Source organism: Protopterus annectens, chromosome 3.part0 (genome assembly GCF_019279795.1).
Source record: "Protopterus annectens isolate FY-2018-M chromosome 3.part0, PAN1.0, whole genome shotgun sequence".
Taxonomy (NCBI): Eukaryota; Metazoa; Chordata; order Ceratodontiformes; family Protopteridae; genus Protopterus; species Protopterus annectens.
In genome coordinates, this window is record NC_056731.1 from 248480781 (window position 1) to 248496336 (window position 15556).

Sequence of the window (15556 nt, forward strand, 5' to 3'; positions counted from 1 at the left end):
TTCTGGGTATGTAATGAGTTGCCAGACGTTAGATTCCCTGAAGACTGTTCTGTCAGAAATACTGAGTATATATGGGCAAATTGGTATAACTAACAATATTATTTATTTATTTTGAGCTATGATACAGAATTGGAATTGCCTAGACACAGTAAGACCTTGCTGAGTCTGTTTATGGTGTCTGCCAAAAAAGCAATTGCTAGAAAATGGAAATCAAAGTCTAAACCAACTTTACTAGAAGTAGTGAATATAGTAATACAGATAAAACAACTGGAATTGGGATCTTTAGAAAAGAGTAGGAGCAAATTACATAGGCACAAATGGGAATTGTGGGAACAATACATGCAGATGAGGAACAAGGTTTAAAAGAAGGCAGGATTTGAATGAACTATGTAATGTTTGACTGACAATGACTGGATAAATTATAAGTGATATATGATGCTTGCAACTACAATTTTGTCAGCATGGTTTGTGATGTATAGTGTTTACGACTGAAATTATATCAGTATGGTTTGTTTTCATTTATATAGATGTAAGATTGACAGTGTCATACGTAATAATTTAATAATGATGTTTCTTATTTAAAAAAAATTAATAGGTAGTGATGGTTTTGGAGTGCAAAGGTTAATGCCTACCCATCTGTCAAAAAATAATGGTATTATATGCTCAGTTTATTGATATTAAGTAGATCAATTTTGGAGGTGTTTTTAATTTCCATTTGTTGCTCTGTGTCTTAATAATGAATTTTACAGTGATTTAAGTTTCAGACTGTTCTTATTCTATGCTTTGCACATTTGCATTTGTATCTGATGAAAAAATAGTAATGTTTGTTTTACAGTCGTGCTAAGGCGGTTCGAGTAATTGGATTGATGGCTTGTCATACAGAAGATCTCAGGGAAGATGTGCCAGTCACCGAGGTAACAATTTTCTTAAATGACAAGGCTAGCAAGGAAATGGCTCTAAAGAAGTTGTGTACATTTTTACATCTGTATTGTGCATTCGAACTTCTGATACTTTATTCAGACCAAAATTTATTTGAGTATTTCATATTTTTTATTTGAGTTTTGATGTGAATTATTTTAATTTGCCCAAGCACCACTATTTATTTCCAGAGTGTATCCTTATGGGGTTCAGGTGAAATTTCAAAGAAGCATTTGGAGACTGACAGTGCAAGAAGAATAAATATATTTGAAGTCTGCGATACAGTTCCTCATAGTATTACCCTTGCTCTGAAGTAAAATTATCTTGGAGTTATAGTAACAGTGGTGTGTGGTATACAGAGAAGTCCAGACCCTCTGCAGAAATGCTTTTATTGCCTTACAGCAAGTTCTGACACTGGCTTTTTTTAGCTGGCATTTGCACTTTTATTTTTTTTTTGCATAGTTGAGACTTGCAGTTACAGTTGTCACTTCTAAAAAGAAGGTATTTTCTTACACTTCCATGTGAAGGCATGCAATAATGTCTTCTCTTGTATACCAAGAGTATATTTACCATTGGTATTGGTAATGATGAATGATTTCATTTTTAATGTTCAGTTGTGTATATCACTGGTGGTCATTACTCAAGTATGAGCACCCTTGTTAAAAGAGCAGTAGCCTTCACTGATTTCAGCTCGCTGTTCTTATACACAAAATTTAGAATTAGAAATGTTTGACATTCATTGTCTTCGTTGGGGAGTATTCCATTTATACTTAACACAGTTCCCTTTGCATATACTGTTACACATTTAAGTGTTATGGGATGCTATTGCATCAAGAAATGGTAACAGCTGGCAAGCATCTTCAAGGGGCATTTCTCAGCATCTTTTTAAACAAAAAGCATAGATTAGTGGTTCAACACATTGTAGTTGTACTGTCACATTCTAAGTATAAATATGATTTTTTTATTTTTTTTTAGCCAAATTCCTGTCATCTGTTAATGCCTTCATCAGATGTTGTCACTTTTCATTCATTCCTCAACAAGGGGGTTCAGGTCTGACCCTCGGATCGTACTTGGATGCTTTTTACAGCTCGAGCATACTGGAAACTCTCAAGCTGCTCCCTTACCCATAATGCTGTAGTTAGTTTCTATAATATATTTCTCCCTTATCCTACCTGCACTTACTGGTGTAATTTAGCTTACCATTGTTGTTACTCTTTTTTTTCCTCAGCCCTTATACCCTTGTGGTAACATCTTTAACTACTGTTGTTCATAATTTTTCACTTTCTCTTTTTTTTTTTTTTCCTTTCCTTTAAAAGAAAAAAATATGTATCTGATATTGTTAATCCTTGTTCATTCCTTACTTATGGGTATCGGTTCCGAGCCGGCCATTTTCCAATTTCGCATCAGCTTCAAACTCTCGAGCTAAACTCTTACCCACAATCCCCCTCTCCCTGTTACCTCAGATTTCGTTTGCCACTGTGCCATCCGGTCGTGTCAAGCTACTTCTCTTGAGCGAAGTACAGTCAGTTGTTGTTTAATTGCTTTACAAATTACTTTTCTGTCAGAAGAGTTGATATTTTATTGTCTCTTAACCTATCGCATCTAGCGTTCATAAATTCCTCAGGTTTTTCTGTCTTTTACTTACTACTTTTACCACGAGGTATTTTCTCTTTACCATCATTGGTAATCTTTTTCCCTTTTTCTTTTTCATACCTTCGGGTACTCTCTTGTACCATTGTTGGTACTTTTCTATTAATTAATATGGCAGATAAAAAGGTAGTCCGGGGTTTAAGCTGTGTTCTGATTGTGGACACAAACTGCCTACTTCTGATGCACAATCTTTGTGTGTGTACTGTTTGGGAGCTTCCCATTTATCTGTTGAACCACCCTGTACTATTTGTGAGAACTTTTCTAATAGAACTTTGTTAAAAAGGAAAAACACGCTCATACTGAAGGGACTTCTAAAATCTCCCTTTTCAGAGGCTATTTCTGGGTCGGAGGTCTCAACCCTTCCTAAAGCCCATAAGAAAATGGATGTTTCTACTAAGGCTAAATCTTTGCCTTCGTCCCTGGCTGGGGACCCTCACCAACCAAAACCTAAAAAGGCTAAATTTTCTGCTCCGGAGCTCTTTCAGTCAGCCCCAGTGCTTTCAGAGCCTAGACCTTCGGCACCAAGGCCTTCGGCTCCATTAGTGATTTTGGCTCCATCCTCTCCTGCAGCTTTCTATATATCGGCACTGATGGGCTCCTTGGTTCAGACCATTACCACTGTATCAGCACCGACCGTTTAGTCGGCGCAGTCCTTGACCGCGTCGGCTCCGAGATCTTCCTCGGAACTGAGGCCTTTATTGTTGGCTCCAGTTTTGTCAGTTCCAGTATTGGCACTGACTTCTCCCACTACTTCTGCACTGACAACCACTTCGGCACCGATCCCTGTGTCGGTGCAGACATTGACCTCGGCACCAATGACTTCTTCGGTGCAGACAACAGTAGTCCAGTCTGTCTCTGCACCATTGTCCTCGGTGCAGTCAGATGAGATGGGCACCGAGTCTGCCTTTTTTGTGGACAGGCCTGTTTCTCCCTCAGTCTTTGTGAGGTCCATTAGAAGCCTTTCCGAACATGATGTGTTGCGTCTTATGGACCAGGCATTCTTGGCCAGAGGTATTCCACCCCTCAGGAACTATCCTTCCTTGGAAGGTGATCACCCATCTCCAAAGACACCTTCTTATTCTCCTCCTTCATTGCTTTTGAAGTCCATGGATATAGCACAGTCTTCCCCTTCTGCGGTTCCCTTTATGGATCTCACCAAGGAACCGCAGTTGCCTTCATGGCAGGAAAATTTTGCTATGACCCAGGATGTCAGCTGTGACACGCATAGCTTGCTGCTCCACAGGGCAGGCTGAGCCACTTAGGGGAGGAGTGCCCCCTGTCCTAGGCATACACTCCTCTTCGGGTGGACCAGCCTTCCAACTGATGGAGAAGGCTTTTGCTGCTGCTGGCGATACCGGACTGTCTATACCTCCACCCTCCTCTGGTACACTGGTTTCACAAGTCGCATCCAGCAGACACCGGGTGCAAGGGCCGCAGGACATATTCCCTCAGGAATCCCCCTTTCTGTTGTCTTCCCCAGTTTCTCCTGCTGGGGAGGTCCACCGGAAAAGTTTGTGTAAGAGGAAGCACATGGACTCCACAGAGGAGTCCCTCACCGAGGACACAGATTTCGGTGAGGGGGAAGAATCCCCTTGGTCACCCTCTGAGGTACCCTTTGAGGATATCCACGAAATCCTGAGGTGACTGGCAGTCCTCTAATCTGACCCCTGAGGAATCTGTGTTCCTGCAGCCCTTTTGTGCCCGCCCCCCTATCTCCTGGGTTACTCCACCTGCTGATGAACTTGTCAGACCCTTTCTGCCATAGGGGTCCATTATTCTTCCCCTCAACGTGCTTTCTCCTGAAACCAAAAGAGTGGGAAGATACTCTCGGGGTCCTTTCCGTGACACACAGACCGAGTACTCCCCCAGAGGCAGAATGGGAAACTTGCGCTTCTTTCGGGGCAGAGGGGGACAGCGTAACCAAGGTTCCAGGGATTCTTTCCCTGGTCAATCCTACCAGTGCTCCTGAAGAGCGGCCCAACTCCTTTCCTCTGGAGGTAGTTGGGGGATGTTTCTCCTTGTACCCTTCTGCCTGGATAACCATCACCACCGATTCTTGGGTACAAAGGATCATAACCAGAGGTTATCATATCCCCTTCGATCTTTGTCCCATCAAAAAATCTTCCCGATGTTCCACCCAATCAAAGGGAGGAAGCAGCACTAGAGATAGAAAAGCTGCTAAGAAAAAGAGTCATCCAAATAGTCCCTCCAGACCAGATAGGATCCAGATTCTACTCAAGACTATTTTTGGTGCCAAAGAAAACCGGGGACTGGAGACCAGTTTTAGATCTCAGTGTATTGAACAAGTTTGTGAGAGTACAAAAGTTCCGGATGGTCACAATACAATCTATCCTCCTGCTTTTGGAAAAAGACGATTGGATGTACTCTATAGATCTTCAAAATGCGTACCACCACATAAAGGTGAACAGGCCATTAAGAAGATTTCTGCGCTTCTGTGCTGGAGCCAGTCACTACCAGTTCAGAGTACTGCCCTTCGGACTCTCTACAGCCCCCAGAGTTTTCACAAAGTGCATGGCAGTTGTCACAGCTCACTTGCGACTTCAAGGATTCCAGGTGTTTCCATACCTAGACGACTGGCTCATTTCCGCCCCCACCAGACATCTACTGGAAAAAGCCCTGGCATACTCTCTCCTCACTGCTCAAAGGCTAGGCATAACCATAAACTGGCAGAAATCCAATCTCACCCCATCTCAGTCGCCAGAATTCATAGGGGTTATCTTGGACACAAAAAACTGCAGAGCTGCTATTCCAGAGCACAAAATTTTAAGGATAAAGCAACAACTAATTCCAATCCTTTCAAAGGAAAAATCCACAGCTCACTCGGTTCTACAGCTATTGGGTTCCATGGCTGCCTCCATCACCATTGTTCCCCTGGCCAGGTTTCACATGAGGCTTCTACAGTGGCTACTGCTCACCCAATGGTATCCTTTTCAGCATCCTCTTTCAGCCATGATTCGAGTAACCCACAGGTGCAAACAGGATTTCAATTGGTGGATGACTCACAATCTTTCACAATGGTCTCACCCCTTCTCCCCCCAGCAACCCAAGGCCAATGGGGTGGGGAGGCTATGTCAGGGACAGACAGTCCAAGGCACTTGGTCCCAACTGGAGGCCCATCTGCATATAAATGTTCTAGAGATGAGGGCGGTGCTTCTGGCGTTGCAAACATTCCATCCCCTGCTGCCATCTTCGACAATTGCGATTCAATCAGACAACATGGCGGTGGTCTGGTACATCAACAAGCAAGGTGAAACCAAATCTTACCCCCTTTGTCAAGAGGCCATTAGGATATGGCAGTGGGCGATGGCTACCAACCGTTTTCTTCTAGCAACGCACATTCCCGGGCGTTCCAACATGATAGCAGACAGACTCAGCAGGTGCATTCTTCAACCTCACGAGTGGTCCCTGAATCCCTTGATAGCGACGGAGATCTTCCACTGTTGGGGCCATCCTTGCTGCGACCTCTTTGCATCACCGACCAACTACAAATGCAGCAGCTACTTCGCTCTGATTCCCCCTCTGGGACTGTCACCTAGGGATGCTCTAGTCTATGATTGGCCCTCGGGTCTTCTCTACGCATTTCCACCCTTTCCCCTCATTCCCCAATTTATGAATTAAGCCCGGCGGTTGAAGAGCAAGGTGATCCTCATAGCACCATATTGGCCCCGACAGATTTGGTTCCCCTTCCTTTGGCCTCACCTACTAGATCGACCATGGATTCTCCATCCAATCCCGGAGTTGATCTCACACCCACAGAACCTGATTCATCCCAACCTGAACAGCCTGAAGCTAACGGCTTGGCTACTCCAATTCCCTTGATTGCCAGGCAGAATGATCTTTCTTTACCAGTACGTGATATTCTCATTGCTTCTCATAAGTCTTCCACTAGAATTACTTATCTGAGCAAGTGGAAAAGATTTACCTGTTGGCTGAAAGATAAACAAGTAGACCCCTTTTCAGCACCAGTGTCGATAATACTAGACTATCTGGCTGACCTTTTTCAATCGGGTCTGTCAGCCTCTACCATTAGAGTTCATTTGGCTGCAATTTCTAATTTTCATGAGGGTGTCCAAGATTCCTCTCTTATGTCGCATAAATTGTGCAATACCTTCATAAAAGGTGTGAATCATCTGAAGCCACCTTTTAGAGAACCTATTCAACCATGGGATTTATCATTACTTCTACAAGCACTGACAATGGCACCTTTCGAACCAGCCTCTTCTTGTGATCTCAAGCATTTGTCATGGAAAACCTTGTTTTTGGTCGCTATTACTTCTGCCAGACGTATTTCTGAACTTCAAGCTTTATGTATCAAGAGTCCATACTTGATTTTTCATAGAGATATAGTGTCTCTGAGAACTAATCCATCATTTCCGCCTAAAGTGATCTCTGAAATGTCCATTAATCAAGCCATTGAATTGCCAGTTTTCTTTCCCAATCATTCAAACAGAGGAGAGTATTGCCTACATACCCTAGATGTACACAGGCAAATCCATTTTTACTTAAACAGGACTAAACCCTTTCGTAAATCTGACCAGTTATTTTTGGCTTTTTCTGGACCTAGATTAGGATCTGCTGTTGCTAAGGTCACATTAGCTAGATGGTTGAAGGACTGTGTGACCTTTATTTACACACAACGTAATATCTCGTTGCCTACTACCGTGAAAGCTCATTCAACAAGGTCGATGGCAACTTTTGCTGCCTTCCATGCCAGAGCTTCTTTACATGACATCTGTGCAGCTGCAGCTTGGGCTACGCCTCATACCTTCGTCAATCATTACAAATTGGATTTGGCCTCCAGGGGAAGAGCATCTTTCAGTTCTATGGTGCTCAGGAATGTCCTTCCATGAGAGCCTCCCAGGAATAGAGGTAGCCAGGTACTTTGTCCCATATGTAAAGAATGAACGAGGATTAACAATATCAGATAAAGAAGTTATGTCTTACCATAATGTTCCATCTGTATTGTTGATCCTTGTTCAGTCATTACGACCCACCCTCCTTCCCCTTCCTGTGGTTTCTAGTGGATCTCACCATCCAGTTCTCTTAGGTTATTTGACCAGAGGTAGCCTCTACCTTCTTTCACTTGCAAACTCAATCTGAAGTAACAGGGAGAGGGGGATTGTGGGTAAGAGTTTAGCTCGAGAGTTTGAAGCTGACGCGAGCTTGGAAAATGGCCGGCTCGGTTCCGTGCTCAGAACTGATACCCATACGTAATGACTGAATGAGGATCAACAATACAGATGGAACGTTATGGTAAGACACAACTTCTTTTTTTCTTCTATTATTTGGTCTGTATTTTTTCACTAGTATCGTTGAAAAACTTCTGGATTTAAAAAATGTAAAAATTGTGAGCATAAAATCTCTCTTTCAGATGCACACAATTCTTGTGTGTACTGTTTAGGCCCAGCTCATTTGAGAGAGTCTTGCGACATTTGTAAGGTCTTTAATCCACGGGCCGTAGTGGACTGCAAAAATGAGCTTACTTTGAAAGGTTTATTACCGACTTCTTTATCTGAGTCTTTATTTGCAGCTCAAACCTGGAGATTAGAGAAAAAGGAGTCCAGAAAGTGTCTGTCGGACCCTTCCAAATCCTTCACTCCTAGCTCTGATCCTACTGTTGAACCCCCTCTAAAGGTGTCTAAGTGGTCAGATCTGAGTTTGTCAGATCCAATGACTAAACATTCGGATCCCACAGCTCTGTATAACCATTCTAAATCATCAGACCTGATGCACTAGTAGCCAGAGAAGCTCCCTAAGACCTGATATGCATCATCTCCAGGTCCTGTTCCTTCTCATCTTCCATTTTCCCTCCTACAGAGGCTCCATCATCCCATGACCCCTTCAGTGGCCTCTTTCTGTTCTTTCAGGAGTTTGACAGAAGCAGATGTCGATAGAATGATGAGGAAATTTCTCTTGGCACAAATACAGATGAGGGTACTCCTGACCGAGACCTTTACTAGTACTACTACACCTGTTTTGGCTCCTTCTCTGATCTGACCTTCAGCTTCAGAACTCTTGGATCTGAGACTTCTTTAATCATCCGTGTGGGATCCAGTGATTGTTGTATCTTCTCCTATACCTTGTTTGAGTGGACCTAAGCATGTTGGAGCCTGATGACTAATGGAGACATAGCGCATTTGCCAGATCCAAGGTGTTGGAGTCAACTCTGAAGTTGTCAGAGCTGTCTCTGCCCCTCAGAGCCACAGCTTTGGACAGCTTGGCTCTGACCTCTGCCTTGGGTGGACTGCATTTGGGTCAGAGGGAGAAGACGGTTCAGAACCATGTCTTCTCGGCACCATTGTCCTCCTTCTCCCCAGAGTATTCTGCCTTTGAGGTAGTGGAGAGAGTGTTCTGTACTTCTAGAGAAAGGACAATTCCCCCCTTGGATCCTTCTTCCCAGTCTCATATGTCTTTGTGCCTGGAGCATCAATACTCTACTCCACGGGGACAGCCAGTCCAAAGTCTCCAGATTACCCAGGAGGGTATACTTATATTTTCTGATACTTCTCCAGATCATCATGCTGAAGAAGTCCCTAAGAAGAGACACTTAGACTCTTCACAAGAGTTGGTCGTGGAAGATACCGATTTTGATGAGAGAGAAGGGTCCCCAACATCACAACCTGGAGAAATTGTGGAGATCCTGAAGCAAAGAGGTGGTTGGTCTACCCATAACCCTTCCCAAGAGGAATCTGTATTCTTGGAAGCCTTTGGATTTAGCCCATCTACCTTCTGAGTGACTCTGCCCTCTGATGAGCTTATTGATTTGACCTGTCGGTGGGCGTGGAAGGAACCCGACTCTGAGCCGATCCCCAAGAGACCACTGAAAGGAAGAGAATTTTGGAGCAAATAAGTACCAGTAGATGCCATCATCATAGAGGCAGCCACAAAGAAGGAACTCACAGAACAGAATTCATCTGTCCATCCCCCTAACGGGGAGTCTAGGGCATTGGACAAATTTGGGAACCATGTATATGCTTCAGTGAGTTTTGCACTTAGGTCGCTGAATTATTTGGCACACTTCACCGGAATATAGAGGGATTTGATTAAAAAACTCTCCAAATCTCTTTCTCTGGGACCATTACTTCTGAGGCAGAGAGTTGGCTACTGTACCATCGATTTCAAATGTGCCCATGAGTCTCATCTCACATGCAGCTGATGGTACCTCAAGGGTGGCAGGTTCAGGGGGTCTATATTAGAACACCAAACGTTCAAAATTTCGAGGGTTCTAATATCGACCCGTTTTCAGTGAACGCTAAAAATGTCGAAGAAACAGAAAACCAATTTTTTTCCTAGGGAAAAAAATTGGTTGTCCGTTTCTGTTGCTTCAGTATTTTTAGCTCTGTGGTGGAAAGTTACGGGTCAGGTTCAGGTAAGTGTGCAATTGTGTGGACGTGAGGGTTAGGGTGGGTTAGGTGAGTTAGGGTTAGGGCGTGGGTCAGGTAAGTGTGCGATTGTGTGGACATGAGGGTTAGGACGGGGTAGGTGAGTTAGGGTTAGAGTGTGGGTGAGGTGACTGTGCGATAGTGACGGACCTAAGGGTTAGCGTTTGGGTTAAGGTAATTGGATAGTTAGTGGTATATGTATAGTTTAGTGTATGGTTAGGTGTAAGAGTTTAGATGTATGTGTGTGGATTGCTGTTTGTTTGGTAGGCTTGTGTTGTGTGTATGTGTTTTGGAACAGCAAATTTTTTCCCTAGGAAAAAATTCTCTGTTCTGTATGTTCGATGTTTTAAATTTTTGATTCATAGGGTTCGATATTTGAACACTCAAAATTTTGAATGTTCTGTGTTCTAATATAGACCCGGTTCAGGCATTTCCATTAGGAAACATGCTTGGATGTGCCTGTGTGATTTTGTGAAGCCCTTCAAGACCTCCTTTGTCAGTGCTCCGTTTGATGGAAGTTCTTTGATCTGATGTAAATTTTCATTTGTTCCTCAACGTATGGGTTCATATCCAACTCAGCTGTTACTCCAGCTCATGGAGACCAACAAACTCTCAAGCTCCTGTCCTCCCCACAATGCTCCATTCCTAACTTCCCTCATGTCAATGTTCTGGTAATGAGAGCAGTGCTTTTGGCATTGCAGGCATTCCCAAGACTCTTTCCCTGTCTGAATGATTGTGATCCAGACAGAAAACATTTCAGTAGTTTGATACATAAACAAACAAGGTGGAACCAGATCTTTACCCTCTGTGTCGAGAAGCTCTAAGGGTGTGACACTGGCTGATTTCTTATAACAGCTTTTTAATTGCAACGCATATTCTGGAGAAGTCCAATGTGATAGCAAACAAACGAAAGAGGTTCGTCTTACTGCCTCATGAATGGTCTCTCAGCAACAAAGTAACGAACATGAATTTCAGTCAGTGGGGCCAGCCTTGCTGCAATCTCTTTGCATCTCCCCTAAACAACAAGTACAGCAGCTTCTTTGCCCTAATCTTCTGTCCAGGGGAGTCACTGAGGGGTGCTGTACTCCACGATTGCCCCCCCCCCCCGGTCTTCTATACACTTATCCACCAACTCCTTTAGTTTCCAAATTCCTCCAGAAAGCAGCCTGGTTGAAGAGCAAAGTCATCCTCATCACACCTTACTGGCCTCGACAAATTTGGTTCCCCTTCGTTTGGCCTCATCTTCTGTACCCACCTTGGATTCTGGATCTGACTCCAGACCTTCTGTCTCACCCGACAGGCATGATTCACCCAGACATCTCAAACCTTAAACTGACTGAATGGTCTTTCCATTTCCATTGATAACCTGACAAACTATGTTCTCTTTGGCTGTCCGTTCCATTCTGTTATCTTCCCATAAACCCTCTACAAGGAAACTCTACAGAAGTAAATGAAGAAGATTAATTTGTTGGGCAGAGCAGAATCAGGTAGATTCCTTCTCAGCCCTGATACATTCTGTTCTTGACTTTTTAGCAAGTTTATTCAGTGAGGATGCTAGTTCATCGACTATCAAAGTCCAACTCACAGCCATTTTGAATTTCCATGTGGGATTTCAGAATTCTTCTCTGGCCTCCTCTAAACTGTACAAAGCATTTTTGAGAGGGGCTCTTCTGCTTAGACCTTACAAAGATTCTTTGTCACCATGGGATTCAAATTTGATACTGCAAGCCTTGACACAGTCTCCCTTTGAACCTGCAGCTAATTGTGATCTAAATTTCTTATCCTAGAAGACAATCTTTTTAGTTGCAATTACTTCTGCTAGAAGAATTTCAGAACTTCAAACATTATCTTCTAAGCCATCATATTTGATTTTCCACAGAGACAGGGTTACCTTATGTAACAAGGCTTGCGTCCTACCTAAGATGGTGTCAGAATCCAGTATTAACCAAGCCGTTAACCTGTCAGTATTCTTCCCAAACCTTGCGAATAAAGGAGCATATACACTGCACTTACTGGATGTTCATAGGCAATTGCATTCATATCTGCACAGAACAAAACAAATTAGAAAGACAGACCAGCTTTTTATTTCCTTTGCACATACAAGATCAGCAAATCAGTTACAAAGGTAACTATAGCCAGATGGTTGACAGATTGCATCTCATCTGTCTATACTAAATTGAATCTCCCCTTACCAAAACCATTAAAGGCTCATTCAGCTAGATCTATGGCTGCTTCCACTGTTTTGCAGTCTAGAGCATCTGTGGATGATATTTGTGCGGCTGCTAATTGTTCAAATTGTTATACCTTTATCATTCATTACAAAGTGGATCTGGTCTTGAGGGAAAGAGCAGCCTTTGGCTCAGCCATACTCCAGAATATCCTTCCATACAGTCCACCCAGGAATTTAGGTAGAAGGGGACTCTGTCACTTATGTTGAGAAACCAATGAAAATTGACAACATTCGATAAAGAAGTTATGTACTTGCCATAACATTCCATCTGTGCAGTCCATTTTCTTTCTTCCTCAACTCCCCATGCTCCATCGCCCTCCATTTCTCTCAAACAATTTCTGGAGGAATGAGATCTTCAAGGACACCAAGGACACCATATGTCCTTTGTGTTGACATCCAGTTGTCGCAATTCTTTTACTCTCTCTCTTTATCTCTCTCTCTCAGGATGCAAATAGGATCTGAGGAAAGTTAGGCCTGGTGCATTGTGGGTAGGAAAGGAACTCAAGAGTTTACCTTGAGCGGTCACCATGATCTAGAGTAACGGATGAGTCGGATCCAAGTGTTGGAGTCGAACCCATACATTGAGAAAGAATGAAAATGCACAACACCTATGGAGCATTATGGTAAATACATAACTTATTTTTTGTCCTCAAGGTTTAAGACAGACTATCCAGGTGTGAGCAGGATGGTAAGACCCTGTCTGCAGTGGGCGTATGTTTTTCGACTCCTCAAAGAACCTTCTTTAGGAATCACAAGGTGGTCGGAAAATGTGGTTCAGAAAACTCAGGCTCCTTTCCATGACACACATGGAGATAGTTCCCCCAGGGGCAGAGGGGGGAAACTGTAATGGGAGATGCCACCTACACAAGACAGGAAGCTCGTAGAATCAGGGATCTAGGGACACTTTCTCTGACAGATCTACCAGCGCTTCTGAAAGGAGGCATGATTGTCCATCTCTGGAGGCAGTTGGGGGTCATCTAACATTGCAACAGAGAGCCTGGCTAGAGATTACTAAAGATTCATGGGTGCAGAGGATTATTTCCAGAGGTTATATAGTACCCTTTTCCTTACCTCCACCTTTAGCAGTAAACAAAATTATCAGTGTTCAACCCTGTCAGAGGAAAGCAGCAGCACTAGAAATAAGAAAGCTATTAGAAAAAAGTGTCATTCGAGAGGTTCCCCCAAGACCAGAAAGACTCCAGAACTTACTGAAGATTCTTTTTAGTGCCAAAGAAAACAGGGGACTGGAGACCAATTTTGGATCTCAGCAGTCTGAACAAATCAGTTCAGTACATGACGTTCCAGATGGTCGTGGTTAAGTCCATTTTGCCTTTTCTGTACAAGGATGACTGGATGTGCGCAGTAGATCTTCAGGATGTATACTATGACATAAAAATGAACAGGTAATCCAGAAGATACCTACGCTTCCAGCTGGGAGTTAGTCATTACCAATTCAGAGCTCTGCCCTTTGGCCTCACTACAGCCCCCAGGGTGTTCACCAAATTCTGAGCAGTAGTAGCAGCTCACTTGAGACTGCTGGGATTCTAGGTGTTTCTGTGCTTGGATGACTGACTTATAAGTGCTCCGACCAGACATCTTCTGATAAAAACATGAGATTATGTACTCCAGCTTTGCTTTCATCTAGGAATTACTATCAGTCACAACAAATCTGACCTATAACCATTTCAATTATTAGAGTTTATAGGGGTCTTGTTCAATATGGTATCAGTGATAGCCTCCCTTCCTTTACCAAGAGTACAAACTATTTGATTTCAAGCCAAAAAGCTAATACATTTTTCTGTATCAGATCGATTGATTCTAAAAGCCTTGGGATCAGTGTCTGCTGCGATAGTTCTGATTTCATTAGCAAAATACCATATGAGAATTATTCATTGGACCCTAGCAACTCAGTGATCTATTCTGCAACACCATATGTCCTCCCAGATCAGAATAACTCTGGTATTCAAAAAGTACCTTTTGTGGTAGGTTTACTCAGGTCAGATTTTGCAAGGTCACCCCTTCATTATTCCGTTGTCTGAAGCCATAGTGACCATTGATGCTTCCTAAATTGGGGGGCACTTCTTGGGAAAGGCAGTCCAAGGCACCTGGTCCCCCAAAGAGGCCAACACACATATCAATGTCTTGGAAATGAGAGCAGTACTCCTAGTGTTGCAGGCCTTTTGAGACTCTCTCCCTTCCAGGACTATTGCGATTCAGATGGACCGTATGTCAGTGATATGGTACATCAACAAACAAGGATATCAGATCTTACTCCTTGTGTTGAGAAGCTCTGAGAATGTGGCAGTGGATGGTCTCAACTAGTCAATTTCTGATAATGCACATTTCATGGAAATCCAACATGATAGCAGACAAATTAAGCAGGTCCATTTTATTTCCTTACAAGCGGTCTCTCAACATAAAAACTGAGGTAAAAATATTCCACTAATGAGGCAACCTTGCTGTGACCTCTTTGCATCTCCCCTCAACAACAAGTGCAGCAGGTGCTTTGCCCTGATCCCCATTGGTGGAATCACTGAGAGATGCTTTCCTCCACTATTGGCCCCTCAGTCTCTTTTACACTTGCCCCCAACTCCTGTAATCCCCAAGTTTCTCCAGAAAGCATCTTGATTGAAGAGCACAGTCATCCTCATTGCACCTTATTGGCCTTGTCAGATTTGGTTCCTCTTTATTTGGCCTATCTAGTTCACCCACCATGGATTGTAGATCCAGTTCTAGACCTCCTGTTTCACCCAACAGACATGATTCACCCAGACATTTCAAGCCTAATGTTGACAGTGGTTTCTCCACTTCCACTGATAGCAAGACAACCAAGGCTGTCCTCCCATGTATGTTGTATTCTTTTGTCTTCCAATAAAGCTTCCACTAGGAAAATTTACATAAGTAAATGGAACATTTGTGCTTTTTGGGCACAGCAAAGAAACATTCATCCTTTTTTCAGCACCAGTACCTAAAGTTCTTGAGTTTTTGGCTGCAGTTTTTAGTGAAGGGGCTAGCTCCGTGATTATTAAAGTACAATTAGCTGCCATTTCTAATCTCCACATAGGAGTAAATAATTTCTCCTTAGTTTCTTCAAACCTTTGTAAAGGCTTTATAAGGGCAACTTTTCTTCTTAGACCCCCTTTTAAAGATCCAACTCTGCCATGGGATTTGAATTTAGTATTATAAGCTTTAACTCAATCTCCATTTGAACCATCAGCAAAATGTGAACTAAAATTTTTAACCGTGAATACTATTGTTTTGGTAGCTATAACCTCTGCCCAAAGAGCCTCTGAACTTCATTTCCTATCTTCTAAGCCTTCTTTTTAAATTTTACATAAAGATAGGGTAGCATTAC

The 15556-nt window shown here is 43.0% G+C and overlaps 1 protein-coding gene across 1 annotated transcript in view; it reads left to right on the top strand.

Annotated features, from left to right (window-relative positions):
* ULK4 (unc-51 like kinase 4) overlaps positions 1-15556 on the top strand; it is a 4087308-nt gene that overhangs the window by 1131506 nt on the left and 2940246 nt on the right. The window contains exon 17 of the mRNA XM_044064733.1: positions 836-914. Within this exon, the coding sequence (XP_043920668.1) occupies positions 836-914 (79 nt within the window). The remainder of the gene's footprint in view (positions 1-835; positions 915-15556) is intronic.